Here is a 21,261-nt window from a genome sequence, read left to right as displayed (position 1 = left end):
AGGTACTGCATAGACTGTCAAAAAATTTACTTTAAGAGACCCTATAAGTAGCATTAACATGATAACCCCTGTACTGTTCGATCAAATTTGAGTACAATGATCTTGCCTATATATATATATATATATATATATATATATATATATATATATATATATATATTTTTTTTTTTTTTTTGGGGGGGGGGGGGGTGGAGGTCAGCAGTTAAACAGTCTTTTGACTGGTTTGATGCGGTCCACCAGTTTCCTCTCGTGTGCCAACCTCTTCATCCCAGAGCAGCACTTGCACCCAATGCATCCTCCATTATTTGTTGGATATGGTCTCTGTTGTCCCCTACAGTTTTTACCCATTAAGCACCACGTAAGTTATTCCTTGATGCCTTAATATGTGTCCTATTATCCTGTCCTTTCTTCTTGTCAGTGTTTTTCACGTGTTCCTCTTCCTGGCTGATTCTTCAGAGAATCGCCTCATTCCTCATGTAATTAGTCCACCTAATTTTCAGCCTCCTTCTGAAGCACCACATCTCACATGTTGATTCTCTACTTTCCTAGTTTTCCTGGCATCTGTGACTCAGTTTCATATAATTCTGTGCTCCATATGTACATTCTCATAAATATTCCTGAAATTCAAGATGATGTTTGATTTGTGTAGACTTCTTTTGGCTGACAATGCCCTCTTTGCCTGTGCTAGTCTGCTCTTCCAGCACACTTCATGTTCTTCATCATCCCCAGTTTCAATGTTAAGTTCATCACTGATCTTATTCCTGCTACATCTCATTATTTTTGTCTTTCTTCAATTTATTCTCAATTCATTGAGTGTTAGACTGTTCATTCCAGTCAACAGGTCATGCAGTTGTTCCGCACTTTTCACTGATGGCATGTACTCTGACATGAAATGTAATTAATTTTGAAAGGGTGATTATGAATCGCTTGACAGGGAGGCATAAAAGCAAGGGAACTCACAAGCCAAGACCTGCTATACATATTCCGCAAGCACATCCTTTAATATTCCCATCACATGCATATCCCTATCAGTTATATCGTATATCAGCCCTACTACAACTTCTTGGCAGCTTTTTATGAGGGCATGACTACCAACCAGCTGTCCAGTCCACTGAATGACCATCACCAAACTGTGGCCAAGACCACAGTTGATCAATAAAGTTAGAACATGCTGCCAGACATAATATGCTTGCATCCAAAGGCTATTCACAACCTGTGCCATCTAGATACTCTCCTCCAAAACAGCTTTTCCTAATAGCATAGATGGTAATTGTCCTCAGAACATATCATCTGAACTCACAACAAAACTAGTCTCAATTTACATTAGCCCCTCTCCTACATGTCAGACACTGCATCGAAGTGAACAGAAAAGAAGGCAGTACTCACTATTTTTGAAGTGTCGTTGAACATTCTATTTACATTTGGTCACTGCATCTGCACAGTTGTCATAATATGTTGTCATTGTTTGCTGCTTCCTGTTTGGGGAGCTGATGGATATTTCAGTGAGAGAGGAGCTCAGAAAAGAGTTTCAAAGTCACGATTCCTCTGTGAATTGTGAAGTAAGGAAATGAGTGTTGCTATGGAGTAGCACTTGAGAAACTTACAAGGGTCAGTTAACTTCAGAATATTTGCAAGATAGTGAGTGTTGTTTTATGCATGAGGAACAGGTGCAGAACATGAAGAGTCATGTCTTCTTCTGATTCCAAGAGCATAACATTTGATGGTGAACGTATTAGTCGGAATCAGATTCTAATACAGTATTTCTGTACATTGTCTTCTTTAGTGATTGCTCACTTGATGGCACAGCAGGAAAAGATTGCACTACGATCTGACTGAGGTCACACCAGTGACTGGCACAGAGATACGCTCCCTCACCAATTACAGGGTAATGCATAGCCTGTTATAGCCATGGGAGGTGATGTCTGATGTACTCACATCATGTCACCACAGGTCATCAGTTAATTGCAGAAATTGTGCAGTCGGTGTCACTGACATGGTATGGTCTCCCAGCTTCAACCACAAAACCAGCTGCTTCATGCATTGTTAGGTAACTCTTATTGGGCCCCTTGAGGTGATGTTGCTGGTCCCAAACAAACTGGTACATTGTCCAATAGACATGACAGATCTCTTAATGTAGTTTACCACTTTCTTATCCCCAGCTGTCATTTCATTTAAATGACAAGTGATTTCTGCTACTGCAAATGAATTTCTTTCATATGGTTATCTGACATTGTCACTGAAAGCATTAGACGATCTTCTATTTTGGAGAGACTAGTATCCTATTAGAGCATTTTACTGCCTAGAGTGGCTGGTCTTTTTTTCTTCATAGATAACCAATTTCAGCCAGTTCGGTGGCCATCTTCAGAATCCCAGAACTTGCATGGAATAGAGAACTTAAGCACTCTTACATAGTTCTGGAAAAGTCCCTGAATCCCACATGTAAGATGATCTTATACTTCCTGAGACAATAATTAGAAGCAGTGTAACACACCATGCTGAATGACACGGAAACCAGTTGAAGTTTGCCCGGCACACCTACCGTGTTCAGTGGAGCTGTCGACAAGGTCATTCGTTCCAGTGGCTGCAGCGAGGGCAGTCCTCAATTGCAATGACTCTGTGGTCATATTCCTTAGAGTGTTTGACAGCAAAAATTAGTCATCACCTAGTGCGGTAGCCCGTGGCTGAATTTTATGGTTTGTAAACGTATAGTTAGAAATTACATCAGCGGTCTATGAACAGTGACAGGAAGAATATACATTACCACTCAGCCTCTTTCCGATTTTGGCTTGTTTCCAATTTGCCAGTTGTCTACCACTGCAATCTGTTTGGTAAACAAAGTCACATCTATGATGTTTATATACAGAATGAAGTGACGTAAAAATTTGTACCGAGGCTGGGATTCGAACCCTGTTCTCCTCCTCACTAGGCAGATGCTCTAACTACTATGCCACCCTGGGACAAAGGCTGTGCACAACAGCATGGGCTGCCCTAGCATGCCTGCTTCCTCAATTCAAATTCCCATTCACATCTCAGCCTGCTTTGGTATTCCCTCGAAACTCGAACAGCGTTACAGAGTCTCTCCAAATGTACTGGAATAGCACCTTGGCATCGAACAAAATGGTGGATCCTGTAGAAACCCAGGAATAGGTGCTGTATATACAGGTTGATGCACAAAGATCTGCAAATATTTTGATACATTATTCTACAAGTAAACCTAAAGAGAAAAGTTCGTATATACAGGGGTCTGCAAATCTTTACTTACAATGTTATGGCTAATAAAAGATTTTGCCTGAAATTTAACAACTTTGTTAGTATGAAGCCACTGCAAAACTGTACGAGGTTAAAGTAAAGCATGATTTCCATTTATTTTGTTGTTATTGGTGTGGTGAATCTATAAAACATGTCCCAGATGTGTACGTGCAGTAATTTTCCACAACATCCAGAGAGACAAGGATTATTATATAAGTACATTTGTTTGCTTTCCATTAATAATGTAGAAACTTTTATGTCATTGTTGGCAACATTTCTGAACATTTATTGTGAATGTACTGTGAAATTGTATGTACACTGTACAACTTCCTTAACACTGAACTTAGTTTTTTCTGGTTTAGCATGAATTCACTTGTGCTATGGTATTAATAAAAGCAGATTATTTGATGCTCTCGTACAGTTTCATTTAACATTACTACCATCATTTTTCCAAAATTAAATTCTCTACAACTTTTGTTGAAAACTTTGTGCAGTTATCTGGAATTTAAAAAACAAATTGGCCAAATAGTTAATATATTAAAAATTTTATGAAATTACGTCTTTGCTTCCCTGGATGTTCTGGAAAACTACTGCAGATACACATCTTGGACATGTTTTATTGGATTCACCAGATCAATAACAACAAAACAAATGGGAATCGTGCTTTACTTTAACCTCATACGGTTTTGCGATGGCTGATATTACTGATATTATGTAGATTAGATTAGATTCAGTTTTTGTTCCATAGACCCAAAAATGAGATGATTCTTGTGTATGTGGAACAAGTCAGAGAGTATAACTTAAAATACATAAAACATTTGAATATAATACTCACTCCCCTGATCATTTGTCAGAAGATTATCAAAATAGGAAATACATTACAGTAAATTGCAACTGCTAATATTTACGGAATTAATACACTCTCAGAATGAAACATAGTTGTACACATTTAATAAATTTATCACACACAAAATACCTAATCTTCACTGTTGTGCACAAGAGCTGTCAAAACTGAAATTTGACAGATTTTTTACTTAAGCTGCTCTAACAGTCCCTATTAAGATATTCATCTGTTGAGTAGGAGGAGTTGCCTATCAAAAGGTCTTTCAAACACTGTTTAAACTGTGCTTCATATGAAACCAAGTTTTTTAATATTTGCTAGCAATTTATTGAAAATGTGTGTTTCTGAATATTGGACTTCTTTTTGGACCAAGGTAAGTGATTTTAGGTCTTCATGTACATTGTTTTTAAATGCAAATACAGACTTGTTTAGGCGCTTCAGGAATCCTTCCCAGCTAAATTTTATTATCAAGTTATAATCCCAGAAATTTCACACTGTCAGCTTCTTTAATGTGCATGTCTTCATATGTTATACATGTGCTAGAAGGAAATCTGTTATAGGTTCTGAAATGCCTATAGTGGGTCTTTTCAAAGTTTAGTGACAGTGTATTAGCTTTAAACCATTTATTTATGTCAGTAAAAATTTGATTATCAGCCATTTCTAAATCTGTACTTGACTTTCTACTTATTGCAATGTTTGTATTGTCTGCAAAGAAAACATCTGGCAAAATGACTTTTTCTGTCAGTTTCACATTTTTGTGCCAACATGGGTAATCAGCTGGCTTTACTTTCAATTCCTCCCAAATGTTATTGGGGTCATTATAAAAGAGATGACATCCTTTGGCATTTCTTAATATTTTATTTCATCTGTCTGAGGGAATAGCATTTTATTAGCTTTGTGATTTGTCCAAGTTTCGGTGCTGTATAGTAGAATTTGATCTTTTGTTGTTGTTGTTGTTGTTGTTGTTGATCTTGATCTTCTAAATTCTTTCAGGAACTCCAAAAGGAAGTAGAGGCAGCAAGTTGTGGCATTGAACCAAGAAGGTATTGTGCATTTTTTTTTGCTATCATTTTTTACAATTTTGAGCACTCTTTCTTTTAATTTTGAGCACTCTTGCTTTTGTATTCAGCTTCTTGTTGAGGCAGTGTAGTGCAGTGTTTTAGAATAATGGCCCTGGTTTTAAGCCATGTCATTGCTAAACAAATCATTTCTTATCTCATTTAAGTCAGTATTACATGGCACACCTTTTGTATGTAAGTCTGCACCAGCGCTTCAAGGATACACACTCAGAACTGCAGACTTGTTTATGTTGTTGAGTGTGAAAGTCGATAGTTTTGAAAAGCTACTATTTACTCATATTGAAACTTCTGAGAGGTCTAGGTTTGTATTTATTAGCAGTTATTGTTGCCTTGTGCAGCTAGAATGAAATTAAGTTATGATTATACAGAATTAAGGACTAAAGTGTTTGTATTATGATGTTCGGATAAAAGCAAATGATTGGGTTTACATTTCAAAGTATTTTGGACATGGAGGTCACAGGTATCTAGTTCATATTTCACAGCATGTCGGATTCGGAGGACACAGTTATCTACGCAGCACTTGCCGTGACAGTGGCTGCCGTAGTTGAAGGGCTGAATGATGATGTAATGCCAGGAGTAGGACTTAGGTTTGACCCTGGCTGGGTAGAAGAGGGGACGACAGGGACACATGCCCTTTTAATGACCTCCTTTGTTAAGAGTACAACTGGATGATATTTTATTTATTCATGTCAGCAGTACCGGGACTCAGACTGTGCTGATTTAAAAATATACATATTTGTATACATGGGTAATTAAAAGACATATAAATGTAATAAAATGAACACACATGAAAAAAGAGCAAGAAATCAATATTTACATAATACGCACAGGAGTAAGAAATCAATTTTTACATAATAAACACATGTACACTAGTTGTGTCCAATATTTGGCAACATTGACTGCATTGCTATAAGCCAAGGCCAGTTCCAGTTCTGTACAAGAGTATGGGCAGAGATGACACTTCAGGAGATGGCTTGTAGTTTGTTCATCTCCACATTCACACAGTGTGTCTCCGCCTTGTGCGATGCCCCATTTCTTCAAGTTGTCCTTCATTCTTGCAATGCCGGAGTGCAGTTTGTTCGAGGACTTCCATGTACACCATCCTTCTTATTAGTGACTGGGTGACAGAGTTTTTTCAATTATGTCTCACTCTGGATGGACAGGATGTCTTTTTTTTTCCACAGTTCAATCCTGGGTATACTTAGGTCTCTGTCAATTGGAACAGAAGACTGTAGTAAGTTCTTCCTGGACTTCAATCAAGGAGATGGTGGCTGATGTTCGTGCAAGGGATGGGCCGGGTTATTGCCCACCTTTTTCCTCTCATTGCTAGCAGCTGTCTCACATCTAATATCGGTTGGGGCTATACCTGCAAGTGTATACAGCTTCTGTATTGGTGCAGGCTTCAGACAGCCTGTGATCAGGCTGCAGGTTTCATTCATGGCGGTGTCCACTTTTTTGCATGTGCAGAATTGTACCACACTGGAGCAGCATATTCGGCAGGGGAGTAGCAGAGTACCAGGGTAGCTGTTCTTACTGTCTGGGTGTGGGCACCTCATGCAGAACCAGTCACCTTGTGCGGTAGGCAATTTCGCAATGAAACTTTGGCTTGATGTAGTGTGCCTTGAAGGTCAGGGAGTAGTCCAGGGTAACACCAAGGTAAACTGGAGCACTGCAGTGTTCCAACTCCTTTCCATTCCAGTTCACGTGCAGCTGTCGAGAAGCTTCTCTGTTCTTCAGATGAAAAGCACATGTTTTAGTTTTTGATGGGTTTGGTTTCCTCATAATATTCTGAGAGAATCTTCAGAGCAGCAGTGAGATTTTCTTCTACTGTCTCAAAATTCTTACCCTGAGTTTCCAAGCTGAGGTTGTCTGCATACGTGTGGAGAGGAAGTGGTTAGCCATTGGTGTAGATATTAAACAGCATTGGTGCTAAGACAGTGCCTTGTGGGAGCCCACTCTTTTGTATTCTCCATCTGCTCCGCCTGCCTTGAAATTCTACAAAGAAATGTCAGTTTGCAACGATTTGCGTAAGCCTGAAGTCCACGGTAAGGTCGTAAATCTTCCTTAGGATGATTTGATGTTGTACAGTGTCGTATGCTGAAGAGAGATCGACAAAGGCCACTCCAGTGAATTTCCGAGCTGAAAACCATCTTCTATGTGCTGTGTCAGGTTAAGGGCCTGTGTACCTACTGGATGATCAGTAATTGTAATAAATGTTCGTGGAGCAAAAAATGTTGGCTGAGTCTAGTGATAGTTTTACAGAAAAATAGCAATCATAAAGCGGTTACTGCATCAATGATTTCAGCTGTAAATAGAAATATTAAAAAAAGGTAGGAAGATTTTTCTGTTTAGCAAAAGTGACAAAAAGCAGATTACAGAGTACCTGACGGCTCAACACAAAAGTTTTGTCTCAAGTACAGATAGCGTTGAGGATCCGTGTACAAAGTTCAAAACCATCGTACAATATGCGTTAGATGAGTATGTGCCAAGCAAGATCGTAAGAGATGGAAAAGAGCCACCGTGGTACAACAACCATGTTAGAAAACTGCTGCGGAAGCAAAGGGAACTTCACAGCAAACATAAACATAGCCAAAGCCTTGCAGACAAACAAAAATTACGCGAAGCGAAATGTAGTGTGAGGAGGGCTATACGAGAGGCGTTCAATAAATTCGAAAGTAAAGTTCTATGTACTGACTTGGCAGAAAATCCTAAGAAATTTTGGTCTTATGTCAAAGCGGTAGGTGGATTAAAACAAAATGTCCAGACACTCTGTGACCAAAATGGTACTGAAACAGAGGATGACAGACTAAAGGCCGAAATACTAAATGTCTTTTTCCAGAGCTGTTTCACAGAGGAAGACTGCACTGTAGTTCCTTCTCTAGATTGTCACACAGATGACAGAATGGTAGATATTGAAATAGATGACAGAGGGATAGAGAAACAATTAAAATCGCTCAAAAAAGGAAAGGCCACTGGACCTGATGGGATACCAGTTCGATTTTACACAGAGTACGCGAAGGAACTTGCCCCCCTTCTTGCAGCGGTGTACTGTAGGTCTTGAGAAGAGCGTAGCGTTCCAAAGGATTGGAAAAGGGCACAGGTCATCCCCGTTTTCAAGAAGGGACGTCGAACAGATATGCAGAACTATAGACCTATATCTCTAACGTCAATCAGTTGTAGAATTTTGGAACACGTATTATGTTAGAGTACAATGAATTTTCTGGAGACTAGAAATCTACTCTGTAGGAATCAGCATGGGTTTCGAAAAAGGCGGTCATGTGAAACCCAGCTCGTGCTATTCGTCCACGAGACTCAGAGGGCCATAGACAGGGGTTCACAGGTAGATGCCGTGTTTCCAGACTTCCGCAAGGCATTCGATACAATTCCCCACAGTCGTTTAATGAACAAAGTAAGAGCATATTGACTATCAGACCAATTGTGTGATTGGATTGAAGAGTTCCTAGATAACAGAACACAGCATGTCATTCTCAATGGAGAGAAGTCTTCCGAAGTAAGAGTGATTTCAGGTGTGCCGCAGGGGAGTGTCGTAGGACCGTTGCTATTCACAATATACATAAATGACCTTGTGGATGACATCGGAAGTTCGCTGAGGCTTTTTGCAGATGATGCTGTGGTGTATCGAGAGGTTGTAACAATGGAAAATTGTACTGAAATGCAGGAGGATCTGCAGCGAATTGATGCATGGTGCAGGGAATGGCAATTGAATCTCAATGTAGACAAGTGTAATGTGCTGCGAATACATAGAAAGATAGATCCCTTATCATTTAGCTACAAAATAGCAGGTCAACAACTGGAAGCAGTTAATTCCATAAATTATCTGGGAGTGCGCATTAGGAGTGATTTAAAATGGAATGATCATATAAAGTTGATCGTCGGAAAATGCTAAGGAAATGCAATCCGAAAACAAAGGAAGTAGGTTACAGTACGCTTGTTCGCCCACTGCTTGAATACTGCTCAGCAGCGTGGGAACCGTACCAGATAGGGTTGATAGAAGAGATAGAGAAGATCCAACGGAGAGCAGCGCACTTCATTACAGGATCATTTAGTAATCGTGAAAGCGTTACGGAGATGATAGATAAACTCCAGTGGATGACTCTGCAGGAGAGACGCTCAGTAGCTCGGTACGGGCTTTTGTTAAAAGTTTCGAGAACGTACCTTCACCGAAGAGTCAAGCAGTATATTGCTTCCTCCTACGTATATCTCGCGAAGAGACCATGGGGATAAAATCAGAGAGATTAGAGCCCACACAGAAGCATACTGACAGTCCTTCTTTCCACGAACAATACGAGACTGGAATAGAAGGGAGAACTGATAGAGGTACTCAAGGTACCCTCCATCACACACCGCCAGGTGGCTTGCGGAGTATGGATGTAGATGTAGATGTAGAAAATTACTCATCTGATTTTTGAGGATCTTCTTTGACCCGTTGCTTGAATTTCTTCTGTCTGGAAACCAGATTCTCTTGTAGACCTGGAAACCTTATAGGTCGACATGTTTCTTGAAATAACATAGATGACAAACTGATTCATATGTAATTTTCATTTCTAATAGACTAGGTGCCTTGCTGCCATCAAATACAATGTTCACTCAGCGAAATACATTCCATTTGTATGCAACTCCAAAAAAATCTTTACACCTCTCCTTCCTTCCCGCCAGACAACATACAACCAACTCACAGTTAACATCGTTTCAAAGTACCTCAGTAAATGTATAGTCATACTAAGATCTAAACCAAGAATATTAAATCAAAAGTAATTTACAGAAAATGGAATTGACTCAACAGCACAATAGAACAATTATGACAACATATATTTTCATAAACAAAAATTTATCTTTTTGTAGTACAGTAATTTTATGAAATTTGTTTTTTTATCATAGGGATTAATTGTGTTAGCATGACATATTATACAGTCGGAGTTTAAAACATTTCAAATAAGATCGAGAAAAGGATAAGATTGTAAATTTGAGAATATACGTGGTCCAAACGGCCTATTGCACATTACAACCTGTTAAAGAAGAAGTTGAGGCCTGAAGCCCAGATGAATTTAGGAACTTCATAAGAATGGATTGTCTTGTTTGTGACAAACTGCTATCAGTTTATATGACAGTATTTGTGCACATGACACGGTAATGAGGAAAGCACCACACACTCAGATTATGCACTTTCATTGTGCCTGTGCCACCAATCTCTCCCTTTTTCAGAAAAAGTGCAGTAGTGTGTCTGCAAAGAACAGTTCTCACTGGTTATGGCTGACACAATTGCTCCGAATCTTGTGACTATTCTGTCAACGTTATATTTAATGGCATGTTGAAGTAATACAAAAGATGCAATCAAATCGTACACATGTGGTGCTTTTACAAATTAAGGTGATACCTATTTACGTCAAAAGTAAAATTATATGCACATTTATGTAAAACATATAAACTCAGAATTAAATTTTTGTAGACGTAGCTTATTATAGTACAGTATATCTAGGGACTTTCCTTGCTGTATGCCCTAAAGAGCACACTTGCACTTTCTTTGTCCCTTTCCTTTTCCATATGGCAACACCACAGTACACTTAGCTGCAATAAATGATTCAAACCATTGCAAATAATATAAGCACCTTTGCTGTTGGTGGCTTTGTTACTGTTGTTATTTGCAGTTGTTTAGTTTCTTTGCTCTGCATTTCTATGCTTGTACAATAAAGTTCATTATCAAATACTGAATGATATTTATTGTGAAAGTAAGAATAAATTAGCATTCCCATAGTGGTAAACCTGAAAAATGAAAAGAAGCAAAGGATAACAAGGAAATGTATCATCAAAAACAGTGGATCCATTGATGGATGTACCGGAAACAGAAATCAGAACAAAATAAGGCTTACCACTTGACCCTGGATCACCATCCACGACTCTTAATTTGTTGCAAAATATGCAAGAAGGGAGTATGTATGTGCAACATGGAAATGTTAAGCTTCCCGCTTTCTCGGTTGACGTAACTTCTGTTTGTTTTTGGCCAGTCAAATGCATATTTCAACAGCATGCTTGGTAACACAGATTTTATATTGTGGTTTCGCATCTAGGTTTAGGAGTGATGAGGAAACTGAAGAAATATTGTCACAACCGAGTTACAATGCACTAAAAGAATCCCTCGTACTGCGTGACACACTGTCACCAGAATGACAGTTAAAAAAGATTTTTGCATATGAAAACATGGGCAAGTACTCAGAACTTTACATGCATTAGTAAGCCCAGAACTTCTACCTAGACAGTCTTTACACATATTGTGGCTTCGGCAACCGTCGACGTCATCCTTGCACACGTGCCACAGTGAGACTTAGCAAAGAAGGCAAACGCCATTTTAAACAGTTTAAGTGAGGTTTCAGCATGTGCAAAACTGAGCAACAGCCAAGACAAGGATGCTGGAACAGGCGAGGAAGTGGAAGCTGACACCACTGTTCCTAATGCACACAAATACCAGTAGAACACACCAGGTGAGCCCACCATGGAGCGCCTGAACTAAAAGTATGGATAGCAACTATAAGGGTCACAGTTTGAAGACTGCCATGACAAGACTCATCGGAACAGTGGTGCTGTTATCACAGTCGTTTCGGCATCTCAGCAAAGTATTGCACTCAACCCTGCAATAACCCAGATTTCAAAAACGGGAGCTAAGGTCTGTCGGCAACAGCACAAGTGCCCAGAGTGAAGATAAGCAAACGCCACGTTAGCAGCAGTCAGCCAGTCACACTGTTTATACGGGACCAGTTATCAGGTGACAAGTTTCCTATCAGTACAGGTTCAGAACTCAGTGTGTGTCCGAGAGATATCGGTGACATACTTACGGCAGCAACACAGTGTATATTTATGCAGCCGATGATTCCAGGATCACTACCTATGGTAAAAAAAGTTAAGCTCTGCAATTCGGTTCAAACTTACACCACACATGGACTTCTGGTATTGCAGATGTGCCAGTCACATAATTATAGCAGACTTTTTACGCCATTATTGGCTTATGCTCGATCTGGTGAACTACTAATTAATACCAGAATCACAGAACAGGTACTGTGCCTTCCACACCGGATCAAACACAGTAGACGTGCACGTTGGTTTCCACACAAAGATGTCCAGCATCTCTACCTCATTGTCTGCACTGGAGTATATTGAGCTATTTACATACTCACAGTGACATGAAGTGTATATGTGTGCATCACACAAAAAGAAACCCGGGAGTCGTAAGGGTCATGTGCTGCAGGCAAAATCGTGGCATAATCTGATGAGTCACCTTTTCATAGTCTACTTATAGACTTTCCAACACTCATTGAACCCTTATGTGCCACCAGGAAACACACAATGCTCAGCATCACATTCACATGACAAGGGGTCAACCTGTATCATTCCAAAAAGCTACTTCCAGCATGTGCAGAGTTTGACCGGCTGCTGAAAGCAGTTATTGTGACCAGGTTGGATAGTCAGTGGGCCTCCCCGTTCTATATGTTTCATAAAAAGGATAATTCCTGTAGGATGTGTGGAGATTATAGACTGCTTAACAGATGCACAATTATAGAACACTACCTTGTACCCAATGTAAAGGATGTTAACAACACTATTATTCACACAAAAATATAGAGTGTGATAGAATGCACCGAGGTATATACGGTATACAAGTTCCCATGGTGCCAGCTGGCATTAAGAAAACAGCAGTGATCACAACCTTCAGCTTCAATGAGTACCATTTTATGTCATTTGGTCTCAGGAATGCCACAGAAACCTGCAAATAGTACATGCTCAAAATGCTTAGAGAATTACCATTTGTTTTTTGCTACATGGATGATAGTCTCATATTTTTGGGTACAGAAGGACAGCATGCTGCACACCTTCAATAGCATTTCAGCCACCTGCAAGAAAACAGCATAATTGTTAATGTAGCAAACTGGGTATGGACAATTGCAAGGCTGAATTCCTGGGATACTTGGTCTCCCCAGCAGAATCATCACCATCGCCAGAGCAGGTCGAAGTAGTACGACAGATGCCTCTTCCTAAAACTTACAAGAGACTTCGCAGATTCTTAGCCCCTTTTTATTTTTATTTTTTATTTTATTTTTTTCCCCTCAGAGCAACACTGGCAACCTACGTCCTCAATTATTTGCTGGATGTATTCCAACCTCTGCCTTCCTCTACAGTTTTTGCCCTCTTTTCCACCCTCTAGTACCATGGAAGTCATTCTCTGATGTCTTAACAGATGTCAAAAATTATCCTGTCCCTTCTCCTTGTCAGTGTTTTCCACATAATCCTTTCCTCTCTGATTTTGCACAGAACCTCCTCATTACGGTACCAGTCCACCTGATTTTTCAACACTTGTCTGTAGCACCACATTTCAAATGCTTCAATTCTCTTCTGTTCTGCTTTTCCAACCAGTCATATTTCACTACCATGCAATGCTATACTCCAGACATACATTCTCAGAAATTTCTTCCTCAAATTAAGGCCTATGTTTGATACTAGTAGACTTCTCTTGGCCAGGAATGCCTTTTTTTGCTAGTGCTAGTCTACTATTGATGTCCTCCTTGCTCCATCAATCGTTGGTTATTTTGCTGCGTAGGTAGCAGAATTCCTTATCTTCATCTGCTTTGTGGCCTTAATCGTGATGTTAAGTTTCTCACTGTTCTCATTTCTGCTACTTTTCATTACTTTTGGTTTTCTTCGATTTACTCTCATTCCATATTCTGTACTCATTAGACTGTTCATTCCATTCAGCAGATCATGTAATTCTTCTTCGCTTTCACTTAGAATACCAATGTCATTAGTGAATCGTATCATTGATATCCTTTCATCTTGAATTTTAATTCCACTCCTGAACCTTTCTGTTATTTCCATCATTGCTTCTTCGATGTATGGATTGAACAGCAGTGGTGAAAGACTACAGCTCTGTCTTACACTCTTTTTTATCTGAGCCCCTTGTTCTTGGTCACCCACTCTTATTATCCTCTCTTGGCTCTTTCACATATTGTGTATTACCCCTCTCTTCCTACAGCGTACCCCCATTTTTCTCATAATTTTGAACGTCTTGCACATTTCACATTGCCAAATGCTTTTTTCTGGTCAACAAATCATATGAATATATCTTGATTTTTCTTTAGTCTTGCTTCCCTTATCAACCGCAATGTCAGAATTGCTTATATGGCACCTTTACAACTCCTAAAGCCAAACTGATCATCACCAAACATATCATCAATTTTATTTTTCGTTCTTCTGTATATTATTCTTGTCAGCAACTTGGAAGCATGAGCTGTTATGCTGATTGTGTGAGAATTTTTGCACTTGATAGCTCTTGCAGTCTTCAAAATTGTGTGGATGATGCTTTTCCGAAAGTCAGAGGGTGTGTTGGTCAGACTTATGCATTCTACATAACAATGTGAATAGTCGTTTTGTTGCCACTTCTCCCAATGATTTTAGAAATTCCGATGGAATTTTATCTATACCTTGTCTTATTTGCTCCTAAGTTCTCCAAAGCTCTCTTAAATTCTGATTCTAACACTGAATCCACTCTCTCTTCTAAATCAATTTCTGTTTCTCTTCTATCACCTCAGATAAATCTTCCTTCTCATAGAAGCCTTCCTGTACTCTTTCTACCTATCCGCTCTCTCCTCTGCATTTAACAATCGAATTCCCATTGCACTCGTAATGTTACCTCCTCGGCTTTTAATATCACTGAACATCGTTTTGACTTTCCTGTATTCTGAGTCAGTTCTTCCGACAATCATTTCTTTTTCGATTCCTTCACTTTTTCAATGCAGCCATTTGATCTTAGCTTCCTTGCACTTCCTATTTATCTCATTCCTGAGCAACTTGTATTTCTGTATTCCTACATTTCCCTGAACATTTTTGTACTTCCTTCTTTCATCGATCAATTGAAGTATTTCTTCTGTTACCCACGGTTTCTTCACAGTTACCTTCTTTGTACCTGTGTTCTTCTTTCCAAGTTTTGTGAGTACCCTTTTTTGAGATGTCCACTTCTTTTCTTAGGCATACTGAATCATTATCGACGGTAGCTGCCCCAAGTAGCTGCTGTTCGAGAGTTGCTCACAGTGCTACTCACCATCATTAACACTTGCAGGCATTAATAATGTCGCGTGGACTTCAGTTACCAAAGCAGCTTTCCAGGACCTCAAAAAACATGTAGCACAGGCCACCTTGCTGGGACTCCTAAGATTCAATGCCCCCCCCTGATGCAGGCCAAACAACAGTGGGAGTGGCATTGTAACAGAATGTAAACAGCAACTGGCAGACACTTGCTATGTTTTTTTTTTACTAAAAATCTGACCCAACAACAAAAAAATGCAGTGTAGTTGACCGTAAGGCTTACTATTTATTTGGCCTTTAAACATTTTTGCAGATCCACCGAAGGGAGACGTTTCGCAGTTTTTACTGATCACAAGCTGCTGGTAGCCAGTTTTCAGCACAACAATGATCTCAAGTCACAGTGTCAGTGCAGCCAGGTTGAGTACATTGCACAGCTCTCGAGTGATGTGCACGACATAACAGGAAAAGACAACCTGGTTGCAGATTGCTTGTTTCAAAACTGTGTCAGTGCAAACTCTATTTGTTGGGCAGAGATAGTTTTAAAACAATGGGAGGCTCTGTTTTTCGCACAGTCTTATACGAGAGCAGTGAATAGCATTGCAGCTCAAGTGTGTGGCAGCCCAGGATGTGCTGGATAGTATTTGGTGTGACATAGCAAGAGGAAAGCAGTGGCCCTACATACCGGAACAGTACCCTGGGGAATTTTTTTGACATGCTGCATAACTTGGCACGTCCAGGAGTCCAAGTGACAGCTACTAAGTTAGTCTCTGCTAAGTCGTGTGGGCGGGAGTCCAGAAAGATTGTCGCATGTGGGCACGTACATGTGTGGCATGCCAGTGTAATACGAGGGTCACTCCAAAAGAAATGCACACTATTTTTGTAAAAATACAGTTTTCATTCTGCATGGGTGTAAGTTTTACAGTATGTAGATACATCCTTCCCACTTGTTTTCAAACTTAGTTCCACCTGTTCCCGTGAGTGGCGCTATCACAGCATGTCTTCAAGATGGCTGCTACACTTGACATTCATCAGAAGCAATGTGCTGTCGTAGAATTCCTGTGCTGTGAAAACGAGACAGTAGGAAAGATCCACAAGAGGTTGAAAAAGGTGTATGGAGATGCTGCTGTCGATCACAGTACAGTTAGTCGGTGGGCAAGCAGGTTACGTGATGAAAGCGGGAATGGCAATATTGAGGATTGTCCTCGCAGCGGCAGGCCTCATACTGCACACACTCCAGACAATGTGCAAAGAGTTAACGAATTGGTGACTGCTGACAGACGCATCACAGTGAACGAATTGTGACACTACGTTGGGATAGGGGAAGGAAGTGTTTGCAGAATACTGAAAGTGTTGGCATTAAAAAAGGTTTGTGCCAGGTGAGTTCCCAGGATGTTGACAGTGGCTCACAAAGAAACAAGAAAAACGGTATGCAGCGAACTTTTGGAACAGTACGAGATTGGTGGAGAAGAATTTCTTGGAACAATTGTGACAGGTGATGAAACATGGCTCCATCATTTTTCACCATAAATGAAGAGGCATTCAATGGAGTGCCATCATGCAAATTCACCCAAGAAAAAAAATTCAAAACCACACCTTCTGCTAGAAAAGTTATGGCTACTGTGTTTTTCGATTCCGAAGGACTCTTGCTTGTGGACATCATGCCAAGTGGAATCACCATAAATTCTGATGCATATGTGACGACACTGAAGAAACTTCGAGCTTGACTGAGTCGTGTTCGACCACATCGGCAAAAGCAGGATGTTTTGCTGTTGCATGAAAACGCACGCCCACATGTCAGTCAAAAAACCATGGAAGCAATCACGAAACTCAGATGGACAACACTGAAACACCCACCTTACAGTCCTGACCTGGCTCCATGTGACTATCATCTCTTTGGGAAACTGAAAGACACTCTTTGTGGAACAAGGTTTGAAGATGATGACTCCATTGTGCATGCTGCCAAACGGTGGCTCCAACAGGTTGGTCCAGAATTTTACTGTGCAGGTTTGCAGGCACTGGTTCCAAGATGGCGTAAGGCAGTTGAGAGGGATGCAAATTATGTGATGAAATGAAAATATTATTCCTAAAGGCTGTATCTAAACACTGTAAAACTTTCAAACATGTAGAATAAAAGATGGATTTAAAACAAAATAGTGTGCATTTCTTTTGGAGTGACCCTCGTAAGATCAGGAGGCATGTTTTCACATTTGTTGCACATTTCCCAGCGCCATGTGCCAGGATTTCACCCCTACCGTACTCTGCTGGACAAAGCTATTTAGTAATGATCATCAGTCATTATTTCACCAGGTGGCCAGAGATTGTCACGATACCAGTATGAGCACCAAATCGGTCACAAACGCGTTGCTGCACGTTTGGTTCTCCAGGTTTGGTGTACCACAAGACATAATTAAAGATCGCAGGAAACAGTTTGAAAGCCAACACTTCAATGAACTTCTCTCACTGTGTGGCTGCAACCACCTGCGCACTTCAAGCTACCATCCAGTAAGCAATAGAATGGTAGAGTAATTCCACCACTCAAAATGGCCCTAATGTGCAGTTTATCATCGTGGTCAGAAGCATTACCACTGGTTCTACTTGGGTTGAGGATGTCAGTGTAGGAAATTCAACACTCACCAGCAGAAATGGTCTATGGCAAACAGTTTGGGGTTCCAAGAGAATTGGTCTTGCCACCACATGCACAAAGCTGCTGTTTTGGAGCTATGCAGCTCTTTGAACAGCAACTCAGTCTCACAGTGAGGTCCATTCAGCATACCATTCGAATCAGACATGGAGACTTAACAAAAACAAAACATGTGTGGCTGAGATTTGATACTGTGCAGTCTCCCCTTCTTTTGCTGTATTCAGAACCACACAGAGTCGTCATGCTGGGAGCCACGCTTTCACGATTGAAAAATATTGTAGACAGGAGACGGTGTGAATAGTATGACTCGAGCCCCCTTATACAGATGGAGAGTACATCCCATTTGAGTACCACAGCATGGCAGTCCAATGAGGAGGCTGAGCCTTTAGCACCACTAGAAGACACCGAAATGTCTACCTCAGACTGGGAGCAATCTTCACTTACACCAGCTGTTTTCTCAAGGACCAGCAGACGCATTAACTGTGTGTTTCCTCACATTCCGGGAGTACCCAGTTTCAAAAGTAGAAGAAGGGGTGGGTGCTGATCTGGTGACACTTCGCCGCAATGATGGTGCCCAATAGTAAGCATTTTTGCTGTTGTTGCTATAGTCACTGTTGGTATCTAGTCTCTTTGCTTTGCCTTTCTATGCTTGTAAAATTAACGTTCATAATCAAATATTGAACAATATTTGTTGTGAATGAGAGAATAAGTTAGCATTCCCATATCTATAGTAACAAGCTATCATTAGATACACAGCTTTGCTCAACAGCTACAAAAAAGAGAATTTTCATTTGTTTTACTACTGTATTTATCAAAAGTTACTCACTGAAAAATGTGCAGAAAATCTCATGCACTTGCCAAAAGTGTCCTCAGCAACTCACGTACTCCGTATATCTCATCTGCTGACCACTGGTGAAAACAATAACAAGCAGAAAGCCCTCTCGAAATGCTGTGCTCTGCATACCTGCATGAACAGCACCTCTACTGTGCACACACAGATCCACGGCAGAATAGAATGATTCCCGTTTCTCCATTTCAGATAAGCTGTCTGCTAAAATCATAGCTGCGGTTCTTCTGCCACTAGGTGGCAGGATGTGTACACCTGACTTGTATACACTAGGTGTGTTGTGTAATACTGGCTTTGGTCTATACATGTGACAACACCTTGTATGCTGTTTTTCATGGTTAATAGTTTATTACTTGCTAATTTTGAATGCATCGGTGTAACTAGTTTTGTAAAATTAAGCCTAAAAATTTCTTTTGTAAACAGGATATAATTTTTTGCAGTTGTATTATAAATACAAGAGCTGTAATGTCTTAGACTTTCCCAGCAATTAGTTGTCATCTCTTTGAGATTGGATGTTCTGCCAGTGTCTGTCTTCCCAACAAGATATTTCGACACTGTGACTCGACGTCTTCGTCAGGTGTTCCCCGAGACTCGGGCAGAACACCTGATCTCGATGAGATAACAATACAAGATCTGTCCAGAAAGTAACCTCTGTTGGAATATAATTAAAATATTGGAACTGTTGATCAAAATTTACTGGAAAAACCTGAAAACCACTGCTTTGTATACTTCTCTACATAGTCACCATTCAGATCTAACCATTCATCGTACATTGTAACAAGCTGACAAATTCGCTCTGCATTAAATTGTGCTACCAAAGATTGCAGCCTCCCTGCATCCATTTCTTCAAGTTATTCATCTGAGTCAAAGTATTTAATAGATTTTGCTTGGAACAAAGTCTGCATTGTTGAGTGGGTGTTAAAATCATGTCTCGTTTAAACTGAATTGATGTTACAACTCTTTTTTTTTTTTTTTTTTTTTTTTTTTTTTTTTTTTTTGGCCAATGTGTAGTGCTTCATTGTTGTGTAAAAGCATGACTGTCATAGTCAAAAGATCATTTTGCATATTTTGAATGGATCTTCTCTGTTTCTGTGGGGCCAATTGTTTAAAGTCCACTGACTGGAGATCAATTTTGATCATAGTTCAGAAAAAGAACCCAGTTCACAAGCTCACACTAGACTTGCATCAACTGAGCAAAGTTCGGTGTCTATGTGAATTAGCATGCAACACTTTTGGCTACATATCTAAATTGGCTTCAACACTATTCTCGTACTTCTGCTGCAGGTATTAATCGATATTGTAGATACACAGGATTTGTAATTGGAGGTTTTGTAGATACACAGGATTTGTAATTGGAGGTTTTGTACTGTAAAGATGGAGTGAAATAAGCAAAAGTAATGTGTCACACGTCTTCAAGAAACTTATCCACAAACAATAAACAGTAAAATAGTCAGCTGTCCATATGAAGTTCTCAGATATGTGTAAAGCAACTGAAAAGAAACAACATAATTCTCAGCACTTGACACTCCTTAACATGGGATGCTGTTTACCGTGACAGCTCAGAATGTTGGAAAAATAGCACATGGCAGATTCGGGAGTGTGATTGCAAAATATCCTGGTGTTATAATTATCTGCATAACCAAAACCAAAGAGAATATGTCATTCGGCAGTTACCTGCTGTTGGCTGTCAAATGGTAAGCCTGATTTGAATTACAAACACAAACTGTAGATGACAGGTTTTCAGGTGTTTGCTGAAAATTATTAAAACATACATAATGCAGAATGTCGACCATGGATTTGGGTAACTTTCTGTGTGGATGTAAGTTGCAATAGTTTGCAAGTTTTAAAGCCGTTGTTATTCAATGTTAAAAAATCTGTAGACTCAGAGAGCTGTAGAAGTATACATTTGCACTGTCTATTTAGTTAGACCTATCACCACACAGATTTGTTTGACCACCATTGAGGAACCGAACATTGTCCTTTTTGGGGGGTGGTATATCCATACTTTCCTCAGACATTGGAACAGACCCCAATCCAGATAAATGAGGATCTACAGTAATGTGGACTCCGAACCATGATGAAACTTGTTATTTTGCACATCAACAAATATTGTGAGAGGTGATAGGGATGATAAGTGAAAGTAAATTCGAGCACTGACCTGGACCGAGTGAGGTGGCGCAGTGGCTAGCACACTTGATTCGCATTCGGGAGGACGACGGTTCAATCCCGCGTCCAACCATCCCGATTTAGGTTTTCCGTGATTTCCCTAAATCGCTCTAGGCAAATGCAGGGATGGTTCCTTTGAATTCACATATGCTTACTATTTCTGTTCAACACGCATGCTGTTTCATTGCAATTTGAGCACGTGTTCAAAAGTGAAACATTTAATATGAATTATGTATTACTGCTATGAGAACCTAGAATGCATTTTGTAAGAGATGTTCAATCTTTATTGGCTGCTGGCTGTTTATTGCAAATAATTGTGATTTGCCTTTCTTACTCTGCCACTAATTTTTTA

General features: G+C 39.9%; 1 protein-coding gene across 5 annotated transcripts in view; it reads left to right on the top strand.

Moving 5' to 3' along the window:
• Window positions 1-21,261, top strand: part of LOC126210109 (zinc finger protein 501-like) — a 366,536-nt gene that overhangs the window by 103,712 nt on the left and 241,563 nt on the right. For all 5 annotated transcript variants that reach the window (XM_049939250.1, XM_049939251.1, XM_049939249.1 and 2 more), the window contains exon 6: window positions 5,084-5,133. In XM_049939250.1, the coding sequence (XP_049795207.1) occupies window positions 5,084-5,133 (50 nt within the window). The remainder of the gene's footprint in view (window positions 1-5,083; window positions 5,134-21,261) is intronic.

This window comes from Schistocerca nitens, chromosome 10 (assembly GCF_023898315.1).
Source record: "Schistocerca nitens isolate TAMUIC-IGC-003100 chromosome 10, iqSchNite1.1, whole genome shotgun sequence".
Taxonomy (NCBI): Eukaryota; Metazoa; Arthropoda; class Insecta; order Orthoptera; family Acrididae; genus Schistocerca; species Schistocerca nitens.
The sequence above is the reverse complement of the archived record's forward strand: the minus strand, read 5'-3'. Positions and strand labels throughout refer to the sequence as shown.